This window comes from Astatotilapia calliptera, chromosome 3 (genome assembly GCF_964374335.1).
Source record: "Astatotilapia calliptera chromosome 3, fAstCal68.1, whole genome shotgun sequence".
Classification (NCBI taxonomy): domain Eukaryota; kingdom Metazoa; phylum Chordata; class Actinopteri; order Cichliformes; family Cichlidae; genus Astatotilapia; species Astatotilapia calliptera.
In genome coordinates this window covers 75,794,042-75,805,783 of record NC_137424.1, presented here as the reverse complement: position 1 = coordinate 75,805,783, position 11,742 = coordinate 75,794,042, and the positions used below count along the sequence as shown (strand labels likewise).

General features: G+C 42.5%; 1 protein-coding gene across 1 annotated transcript; it reads left to right on the top strand.

Annotated features, from left to right (window-relative positions):
* The first annotated feature begins 428 nt into the window (after positions 1–428).
* Positions 429–4,303, top strand: LOC145422647 (nuclear factor 7, brain-like). The gene has a single exon (XM_080294223.1). The coding sequence runs from the start codon at positions 2,106–2,108 to the stop codon at positions 3,495–3,497; it is 1,392 nt and encodes a 463-aa protein (XP_080150349.1). The 5' UTR covers positions 429–2,105; the 3' UTR covers positions 3,498–4,303.
* Positions 4,304–11,742: the final 7,439 nt, after the last annotated feature.

Here is an 11,742-nt window from a genome sequence, read left to right as displayed (position 1 = left end):
GATGCTGTTAATATTTTTAAAATCGAAGGCTATTATCCAGTGGTATTACTTTAAACTAAGCAAAACAGTGGTTTGATAAAAGTTTCTGTCATTTATTTGCTTGATCATGCTCTCCTTCGACCATCTCTGCACTGTGTGGGTGATTGGTGGCTCCCTGCGTACAACGGTCTCGTACACAGGGACATGGACTACATGGACTGTATGCCTCTTTTGCATTGGCGTACAGTAAGTATCATGTTTTAATGCCTATGGCGGGGCAGGTCACATACTGGGTGAAGGTCGGCAGTGTGGAGTCCAGCGATGCATCTGGAGATGAGCCCAGTCTTATTCTAATGACTGATCTAAAGAATTCCACACACAACAGTCCTGGTCTCCTCCCTGTACAGTAAACACCCCCACAATGGAAAAACACATGCACAGTGACCCACTAACCCCCATCTCCTTTTAAGGTAATATCCGTTTCCCATTTGTCTATCACCCTAAGTAACTGTTGCTACCTGTCCTGCACCCTAGTTCTTTGTTTACATTCCAAAGCTATTATTCTATATGTTTTCTTACCCCCTAGCAACCACCATATTATAATATGGCAAGCAATGACAAACTATAGTCCCTGTAACTCTTATGTATATTAAGCAATCTATTATCCTCAACAGGAGCGACCTCACATTTCCAATGATTACAGAAGGAGGAGATGGTCTGTAACGTCTCCTTCTTGGGCGACGACACTCCACTTGAATGACCAGAACTAACATGAAACCACAGCAATTAGATTCTGCCATCATGTACTAAGACTTAAGTTAAAGGTTAAGAGAAGTGAAGGGGAAAATAAGAAAGAAGATCAGAAATGAGCGGAGCTGCTGTAACAGACACCGTTAAGGCCTCCACTTGTTTCAGAAAAAGCATTCTGTTCTTTGCTTGTTTGATCGTGCTTTAAACACATCAAAATGCACAGTGGGATTATAATACAAGTAAAAACTGTGACACGCATTGGTACCCAATAAACAGTCACTTAGCAGCAACAATCTGTGATGAATTATTGTGGTCTGCGCTTCTTTGATTGACGCTGAACACTGGAAAAAATGCCATTTTTATCTTTCATCTTTGAACACTGTTTTCTGCTGAGTGACGTAAAAACTGCGTTCTCTTCAGCTGCTCAGAAGGGGTGTTCAAGGCGCCACTCTCTGGCATAAAATACGGCATAAGGCCGTTTTATTTTTGTGTTTTTTTTGTTGTTGTTTTTTTTACAGCGTCCTGAATTATTAAATGGCATTCTTTTTTTTTTCTTTTTTTTTTACACCATTTCATAACCAGACGTGTTACAAAACTCGCGATATTTGGCTGAAATGGCGTGCCATTCTGTTGCAATTTAAAGTACGCGTCAAGCCGAGAACGTGAAAAATTCCCAGATGTGTTCTCGTTCTGCTCGTTTTATCGAGCATGCGTTGGTGGTGATTTGTGTGTACTTGGTACAGCTAAATATCCCAGGATGTATTTTGTCCAAAACTGAAATGGGCAATGGCGGAGGAGTGTGGCTAAAGACTTTTAAATATACTCTTTCTGGGTCACAAAATAATCTTTGAAGATATTTTCAGGTGAGACTGTAGCTGTGTAAGCTTCAAATATCTGCTCGATTTATCAAGATATCACATATTTGCAAGATCTGACGTTTTCGGAGAGGAGCAGACCGGGAGGTTGAGGCTCAGGTTAAACATGATATGTAAGTCTCCTAAATATCTTCTAAATCTGTTTGGTTTATTTCACTCTTTTATTTGTTCCTGAGTAAATCAGTTTGGCTGAGATTAAAGTTAAGCTTCATACCATATTAATCGCAGTTAGATTAAGGGGATGGCAGTAAAAACTCCGGAGCTGTGACATCATCAAGTACGCTGGTGTTCCAATTGTACAAATCGCAACTCCATACTCGCATTCTCGCCAAGTCCGGACTCCCGTGTGGACTTACAAGGTCCAGACTAAGCGAGAATGTGAATACAGACTCGCACACTTGAGAACTGAGATAATGCTTCAGTGAAGGTAGTAGAGGTCGGACGGGAGCCAGGACTGACTGTACTTCCTGTCTGCTGTTTTCAGCTTCACTCACAGACTCAATGGCTTCCAGATCAGAGGAGGATCTCTGCTGTCCGGTCTGTCAGGAGGTCTTCAGAGATCCTGTTGTTCTGTCATGTAGCCACAGCTTCTGTAAAGACTGTCTGAAGAGATGGTGGAGAAAGAGACCAACACACCAGTGTCCAGTTTGTAAGAGAAGATCTTCAAAGGATGCACCACCTTTAAATCTGGCTTTAAAGAACCTGTGTGAGTCGTTCCTACAGGAGAGAGATCAGAGAGCTTCAGAGGCTCTCTGCAGTCTGCACTCTGAGAAACTCAAACTCTTCTGTCTGGACCATCAGCAGCCAGTGTGTCTCGTCTGCAGAGACTCAGAAAAACACACTAATCACAGATTCAGACCCATCGATGAAGCTGCACAACAACACAAAAAGGAACTTCAGGAAACTCTGGAGCCCTTAAAGAAGAAGTTAAAGGTTTGTGAAGAAGTTCAAGTGAAGTTTGATCAAACAGCAGAACACATTAAGGTCCAGGCCCGACACACAGAGAGGCAGATTAAGGAGCAGTTTAAGAAGCTTCACCAGTTTCTAGCAGAGGAAGAGGAGGCCAGGCTGGCTGCACTGAGGGAGGAAGAGGAGCAGAAGAGTGGGATGATGAAGGAGAAGATGGAGGCTCTGAGCAGAGAGATAGCAGCTCTTTCAGACACAGTCAGAGCCACAGAGGAGGAGCTGAGAGCTGAAGACGTCTCATTCCTGCACAACTACAAGGCTGCAGTGGAAAGAGTCCAGCGCTGCCCCCTGCTGGATGATCCACAGCTGCCCTCAGGAGCTGTGATAGACCAGGCCAAACACCTGGGCAACCTGACCTTCAACATCTGGAATAATAAGAAGGACATGGTCTTCTACACTCCTCTCATTCTGGACCCAAACACTGCAAGTCCAGAGCTCATCCTGTCTGAAGATCTGACCAGTGTGAGTTATGGAGGAGAGAGGCAGCAGCTTCCTGATAATCCAGAGCGGTTTGATTACTACTGCTCTGTCCTGGGCTCTGAGGGCTTTAACTCAGGGACTCACAGCTGGGATGTTGATGTTGGAGACAGTATACGGTGGGGACTCGGTGTGTTAGCAGAGTCTGACCACAGGAAGGGTCCCATACGGTCTGGTTCATGGAGAATAGGATTTTATAATGGAAAATATTCAGCACGCTCTCTATCAGGTCCAGAAACTGCTCTCTCAGTACAGAAGAAGCTCCAGAGGATCAGAGTGAATCTGGACTGGAACAGAGGAAAGCTGTCGTTCTCTGATCCTGATACTAACACACACATACACACCTTCACACACACTTTCACTGAGAAGATGTTTCCATACATTAATACAAGGAATGAAGTGAAGGTGTGTCCGTTGAAGGTGTCAGTGTCCGTGCAGCAGATGAGTTGAGGATGATGATGTTTCTAATGTTGTTTCCTGTCAGTGAGTTGAAGCTGTTAAACTGCAGCTGTCCTCCTGCAGTTTGTCATAAATTTTCACAGGTTTAGTCTTTGTTTATGGAATTTCTGAGCACAACCAGCCTGAGGAGACTTAGTACATCTGCTAATTAACAATGAGTAAACTATTATCATGGTCTTTCCAACAGTAATTTAATTGATTTTACTTATTTTAAATATTCAGAAAATGTTAATCAATTGTAATTACTATACACTGTTATAAGAGATCTTATCGAGTATGTACTGATTGATCCAATATGATTAATGATAATTTTGTGTATGTATTCATCATGAACATTGAAAGATCTGGATGTGGCATTTTCAGTGGGAGAAAAATTTCGTCACTCATACAAGTGACTTCTTCAGTCTCAGCTGACCTGCTGCGTCCAGATGAACTGAATCAACCTTTTGGATCTGCTTACATGGTTGATTGCGCATGCATGAACATTGCCATATAGGCAGTTGTTGCATGGCCTTGATCAAAATCAAAGTGAGAATTTTAAAGGCAACAAATGTATTCACTAACCATGGAAATGGTCCCACCCTGTATATGGTGTGGCTCATATTATAGTCAGCTATTTATAGTGATTGTTATACATACCTTTTCTGATATTTGTAACCCTTAAAATACCTACAAAACATAAGCCTAAACAGCTTAATCATCATTCATTATAGAGGACCAGAATTTTCACATGCACCAAATAAATCATTTTGTGCTTTAATAATGAATTGTGCAATAAAGTATGCATCAGTAAATTCCCTTACAATTTTATTTTTGATTGTTTTACTTATTTAGACATTCAATCTATTCTCTTTCGCTTATCCTTGTGAGGTTTGGAGCCCATTCCAGCCATCTTAGGGCAAGAGGCAGGGTGCAACCTGGACAGGTCACCAGTCTGTCGTAGGGCTAACACGTAGAGACAAACAACCATTCTGTCACAAAACGGCTGTGTGTAGGCAGGAGAGGACCCAAATGTAAAAGTCACCAAGACGGAATGTGAACTCAAAAATGCAGCTTTATTTGCTAAAAACAAGGCAAAACGGTGCAAAACCAAAGTGGGAAAACTAATAATAAATCATAGATTAAAAACACAGGGAGAATCACACAGCTATCAGGGAGGACGCGAAACTGAACACAGGAAATACACACATGAGATGATCAGGAGAAGTGGCAACACAAGGGGTAAAGCTGAAACAAATGAATACAACAACGTCACAAGGGAAACGTAAAACTAAACACAATAAACACAGGACCTCTTTCAAAATAAAACAGGAAACATTATGAAATGGACAAGGAAGACTTAACACAGGGGTTGAAAACACAAGAGGAAACTAATAAACAAATTAACTTAGGAAACCCAATGAACTTAAACATAAACCATAAACATCAAAATAAACTAAAAGACTAAACGTCAAAAGACCCAGGATCGTGACACATTCGCACTCACACCTATGGGCAATTTAATTCAATTAAACTATTAATGCAAAACACATTCCAACAATTTCAGTCACCATTTTTGAATTCCAATGTAGAAAACAGGTTTTGGAAGTCTTTTTGAAAAGGAATGAAAGTAAATAGATTTTAAAATCAAATTATAGATACAGTTTTATTCTAGGAGTTTGGGAACATCAGGAGACACACACACACACACATGAAAATTATAGTATGATGATGATTAAAACTTGGTGGTTGCATGGGAATTTTGAGATTTTTGGTTTACAATGACAAATAAACAATTTATCAACATGTTGCTTTAACTGTTTATAACCCATAAAGTCATAAAAACACAAAATTTGAGACTTTTTTTTGTTGCCTGTCCCGTTTGGTTCTTTTGCCATCAGAATTATTGTCTAAAGGCAAAAAAAGATTCCCAATGGATTTACTTTACCAAATGGGCCATCCCAGCTTTGCCGTAATGGTCCATTTGATTCATTTCTGCTTGGCCGTCACCTAATGATTTACATCCCTGATAAGCAGAAGGAGTCTCACTATCTGTTCAATGTCTCCCATTACAATGGCCTCACTGTGTTAACATTCCACATGCATGCAAACTGGTGACAAGAGTGCTCTTACTATAGTAAAGTGAGAAAGTGATATTACTATAACTAATGTGATATGATTAAATATGTGATTGATACGTGAGAAAAGAAATTTGCCTTCACAATGAACAGAGCTAAAAAATAAACATCCAAAATTCTCCAGAGAACAGGGAGTACATGACAGGAGGCTAACCTACAAAATGAAAACGAGCATAGGAAATACCTTATAAGTGCACAAAAGGGAAATAGTGAAATCTTTCTGATTGGTTGCAAAATTATTTAACCCTTTCACATTTTACTGTTAAATAACCTGATTTTAAAAAGTATAGTATATTATTTTGATTACATTTTTCATGACTGTCGAGAGACATGGGACATAGATAGATTGTGTGCTTTTACTAATAGTAACTTTATTCTTTATTCTTAATCAAAAGAGATAAGGTGAAGCAGTGTGTAAGGAAGACTGTGAATAAGGGTGTTCTTCAGGAACTCACTCACTCTGCAGGAGGGGGAGATACAGGAGAGGTGGAGGAAGATCTCAGCCTGGGCGTCTATTGTCTTGTGTAGTCTGGAAGATGAGCGGATGACGGGGTGGGTGCAGTTTTCTCTGTGGTGGGGCCGGGGGGCGCTGCTGAACTAGGCCCCGGTCCGGATGGGCCTGGGCCCCCTTTCCCTGTCGGGTTGCAGAGTATGGGAGTGCCTACTGGGGTCAGCGGGGAAGCTGGGCCCAGGGAGGGGTCACTTGCCCCTCCCTCCCTTCCCTCCCCATCTCCAGCTGCCTCCCTCTTCCCGCTCCACCACAATCACCCACACATGCAGGGCCGTGGGGTAAAGGTGTGTCACCAGGGTGCAGGGGTGACACCCCCCTCCCCCTGTCCCCATGAGACCATCAGGGTGTACACCTCACCCCTGGCGTCGTTGCCCACCTCTCAATTTTAAATACACGTAGACATTGAGGGCTATCAGGAGGGGCTATGCACTTACCTGCTGCTCTCTGGCAGGTAGCTCCATGCCCTCCTGGGATTTAAATGCACCTTAGAACACACATGCATCAACACTACAATGAGCGGGTGGAGGGAGGTTTGGAGTCTTCTCTCCCCCCCGTTCTCTGCGGCCTGCTGGAGCAGGGGGGCTAGGAGGAGGAGTTGGCCGTCTGACTGTGGTCTGGAGTGTGGGGCCTCCCTGCTGCTGCGCAGTCGGGGCGGTCTGCTTCTCTCCACCGCAGGGAAAAGGGTAACACCACCTGGGTCTGGGTGCAGTTTCCCCCTCCAGGGGCAAAGGTACTTAGACCCGGTTCGTAGAGTACGCTTGGGGAGTGTGATCGTGTATACAGTGTCTCTCTATGTCTGTCTTCACGTTGGGTGAGTGTTGAGTAATTGCATATGAGAGCATGAGGGTGGGAATGGATGTTTGTGTCTGTGTGTGCCTGTATGTCTGTGTCTATATGTCAGGTTGGGTATCAGACGCCACCTATCTGGGGACATCTCAGGCCCTCCAAGGTTTGGAGGCCTATCTCCCCCTACCACCACTTCCCCTGCCAGTGGCGGACTCCCTCAGACATCGGTGCGTTGGTGGTTCTTTGTGTCTGGGGGTGGGCGTCCGGGTACACACCGGCTCACTCCTTGGTGGCCGCTTGTCGGGGCCTGGAGCCTGGGGCTTGCTCAGGCCACTTCGGGGGTGGGGTGCCCCCGGCCTCTCGGCCTGGGGCTCGGTCACTCTGGCACAGCTGGCTGCTGGCGGAGCTCCCGGGCACGTCACTGCAACCCCCCCTGACTTCTGCTCCGCGGCTGCTGCTCATCTGGGGCTCTCCTCAGTTCTTTCTGGGACAGTGGCGCAGCTGCCCCTCTGTTGGTCTTCCTTGGTCTCTTGTGTTCTGGGGGCCTCTGGATGTCTTTATCTCCTCCATACCTGCTTCATGCCCCAGAGCAGTGGTTCCCAAACTTTTTTTGCTGGGCCCCCCTTTGTTTGTGTCCTCCAACCGCACACACCCAGATTTTGTTTTCAAACTCCATTGCGGTTTATTTCACACCTCAAACATTTAGTAAACAATTAAGCAAATACAAGTAATCTGCAATAAATTACAAGTAGTAATAAAATAAACTACAAACTCTTTTACACTACGTCCGCACCTACACGGGTATTTTTGCAAACGCAGCTGTTTCGTCCACACGTAAACAGCGTTTCGAATCACCGAAGACGGAGAGTTTTTTAAACTCCTTTTTTGCGTTTCCGTGTGGACGAGGAGTACAGAGTTCATCTCGCAATGTCAAAGCTATGTGGCTATTTTCACGTCACGCTGTGCGCTGTTATAGTTTACATGAGATGAATTGCAGAATGGCAGATAGAGACAAAATACTGTTAATCTGAATATCTGCAGGTTTTACACGCTTACATAAACACATGCAGTTACTGTCCCTCCATTTACAAAGGCAGAGGCGTATTTTACATAATAATAATATTCAACAGTTTTCAAAAAATGCCTCTGTGCAAAATGGGTTTAAAAACATAAACAACTGTGGGATCCTGTTTGTCCAGGATTTGAACCCAGGGAACAAATCGGCAGGATCAGCCTGATGTTATTTGTATCCCGCTGTAACTTTATTGTATAAAGTATAGTATAGTATGTATAGCTCTAACATGTCAGGAGTAGTTAGTCATTACAAGAAGTGTTTGTGAACTAAAAATCAAGAATGTGGGATCCTGTTTGTCCGTGATTTGAACAGCCCAGCGCTGCCAAAGGGAAGATTTGCTTCACCATATTTTCTAGTCTTTGGCTTAGTTGAAGTTGGTTTGGAAACATATTCAGCTATGCTTCATCTCTTGCTTTGTGTTTCTGTAGGCGCCCGTGCTAGCAGTGTCCAAGCGTTTTGTTCCCCCCCCCCTTTTCATCCTGCGCCCCCCCTAGGGGCGGGATGCCCCCCACACTTTGGGAAGGTCTGCCCTAGAGGACGGGGCTGTGGCCCCCCCACACCCTCTAGCAGATCATCACATGAAGGAACCTTTTAAAAAACAAGCGCGTCCATGCTCACAGGTGTACACATGGGTGATCACACACACAAACTACACCCTTTTTGGCTCCTACCTCAAAGCACACTGTGCGCTGTCAATATTACGTGCTGCACAATAATGTTTAATATTTAGTATTTACTGTTATATTCCTATATATCATCGTGTTGTTGTTTATTATATTGCTCTTTTTTTTTCTGCTTGTTTTCTCTTTTTTCTTTCTCAACAGGTGATCCAGGTGATCGATATATGTATTTTTTGTCTGCTTATTTTGATGTTTTTTGTTCTTTTCCCTTTATCGCCGTCCCTCTTCACCGCTGTTTTTCTTTCCCTTTCTTTTCCTCACTCAAGTCTGTCCCGTATTTAACAAGTGAAAATAAAATGAAATAAACAATAAAAGGTGAATCAAATAGACCATTACGGCAAGGCTGGGATGGTCAATTTGGTAAAGTAAATCCGTTGGGCATCTTTCTTTGCCTTTAGACAATAATTCTGATGGCAAAAAAAATAAAATAAGAGTGACCCACACACTGATTTCTGAATGTCTGACTTTTAAGGTGAACGATTTAGTAAAAATAAATTGTATTGAGTGATTTTCGACTGAAAAATAAAGAGTTTTAAAGTGAAAAAGTATTTGGGTTAAAAGGAATAATTCCAAGCTGAATGAGTACATGAGAATGTACTAATGAAATGTAAATTGCATAAAATGAATGACACATGAAGTGAAGCCTACTCGTATGTGACTTAATGTTCATATGAAATGGAATTTTCTATATTGAGAATGAGACTGAAAATAAGAAAATGTAATGGCATGATTTTTAAGTTTAAAGTTTTAAAATCAAGTATGTGGGAACAAAGGTAGAGATAGAATAACAGGGTGTGGCTGGACATGGGATGAACTTATGTAAAAAAGGTGACTGAATGGGTAGATGAAGGAGAGAGGAGGGGGCGAGTAAGCACTAGGCACCACATTAGTTGGTGGTTGCGGTAATGGTATAAAGATTTTTTTGTGAAAGAACTCTGGGAGAATTTCCACTGAATGCCCCACTGAATGGGGATGCTTCCTGTTGATTGATTATCATCAACTCAGAACTCAGAGATAGATGTATCTTCGGATTCAGTAGTGCCTATTCTCTCCAAAAAAAATCAGCATTAGCTCAGAGCAAATTAATTAGGCAAGTATAATGGATGTGGTTTCATTATTGTTTTGTGATTATTGTTGTCATTAAAGCAACATTGCTTTAATACAATTTCCTGCAATTGAAGTCTAAATTTTTGATATGCCACTTTTTAGGTCTTTGTGAAACAGGAAAAGTAAAAATCTGAATATTAATCCTTTTTAGTGTGATTAGCTCTTACAGGTTACTCCAGCCCTTTAAAAGTAACAGATCCATGATGTCCTATCCTAAAATCAACCCAGATTATCTTGAGTGAGGTATTTCAGGAGTTTCAGAGTTTAATCAGAATGCAAGGGAACACTGCAAGGGCTGCAAAAGCAAGGAGAGAGGGCTGGCAGAAAGTTGCTGACAAATTAAACTAGTAAGTAATTTAATAATAATAATAATGGATTGGAGTTATATAGCGCTTTTCAAGGCACCCAAAGCGCTTTACAATGCCACTATTCAGACACTCTCACATTCACACACTGGTGGAGGCAGCTACGGTTGTAGCCACAGCTGCCCTGGGACAGACTGACAGAAGCCAGGCTGCCATATCACGCCATCGGCCCCTCTGGCCAACACCAGTAGGCGGTAGGGTAAATTTATTATATTATATTACATTATATCCTCTTTCACATTAGAGCCACAACAGGACCCACTAGAACATGGGAACAAGTAAAAGTGAAATATAAGAATATTCTACAGAATGGTAATATTTATCACTTATATTGCTTTTAGTCTCTTGGAAAGAGACCCTGAAATAATCTGTTTGTTTGTCCATAACAGCAACCAAGAAAAGGGCAGAGCAAAAAAAGACAGGTGGTGGTCCTGCACCCCCTCGTCAACAAGTTGGTTAACTAAATAATACCCTCACGGGAAAATCAATATCTCTCTATGAGCACACTGTCGCGCTGAGCTAAAGGATCCTGTCTGTCCCGCAATATACGCTGAATTCTGAGGACTCTCCTTATCAATCTTGCACCTTCCGCAATGGGCTGCTCGCGTATACGGACAGGACATGGCTGCGACAGGCTTCCCAAATCCACCTTCGCTTTTATAGCCGTGGTCTCTCATCTTGATTACATGAAGTAATTTACTATTACTACTCTAAAATATGAATTACATCTGTAATAATCACATACATGTAATAGAATGTTAATAGTACATTTCCCTTTTTTTAGGAAATGACCTGTATGTATCTGTGTGACATCAATAAAAGAATCAAATACTGCATTATCTTTAGTTACATTGATAATATTTATTTATGGTAAAACAGTGGTAAAATATCGCTGTTGCTTTCGTATAGATGAAGCGGACATACCTGAGTGGCCGCGATCTAATCTTGTTTACATAAAGTAAGCCTGCTCCCGAGCTTCGGAGAACCGAACGATCCAAGATCACGTGAAATCGTCAACAATCAAATCCAGCTAACTTACTTAGCGAGGTACGAAGAACGGACCTCTGGGCCCTATTTCAGGAAGCCGGTTTAGAAAACTCAGAGTGAAAAACGATACTCAGGGTTGAGTAACCCCGAACTGTCCAACTCGGAATATTCGGTTTCAGAAAGGCTGATAACAATTAGTTCAATCAACGCGGAGTTGCTTTAACCCCAAGTTAAGCGCACGCACGAGGATACATAAAGCCCTGATTAGTGGAGCACAGATTAAGCGAGTCACCATGGAGACAGAGGGAAAGAAGGCGTGGTCAATGTATCTTACAGCGCTTGAGGCCGAAATTCTGATGGCAGCATATGCCGATAACATGCAAATTTTGCGGAAAAAAAGTAACACAGCCTCAGCTGCAAAAGAAAGGGAGCATGCATGGCAAAACATAGCCGACAGAGTTAATGCGTGAGTGTTAATTTAAACATTGATCTAGGGATTTCCACCCATTTAACACGTTATTTTATTATTTGTTATTTTATACATTTTATTTTGTGATGTGATGTGAGCGCAGGTGCAACCCAACAGGCCCCAAACGTGCCTGGCAGCA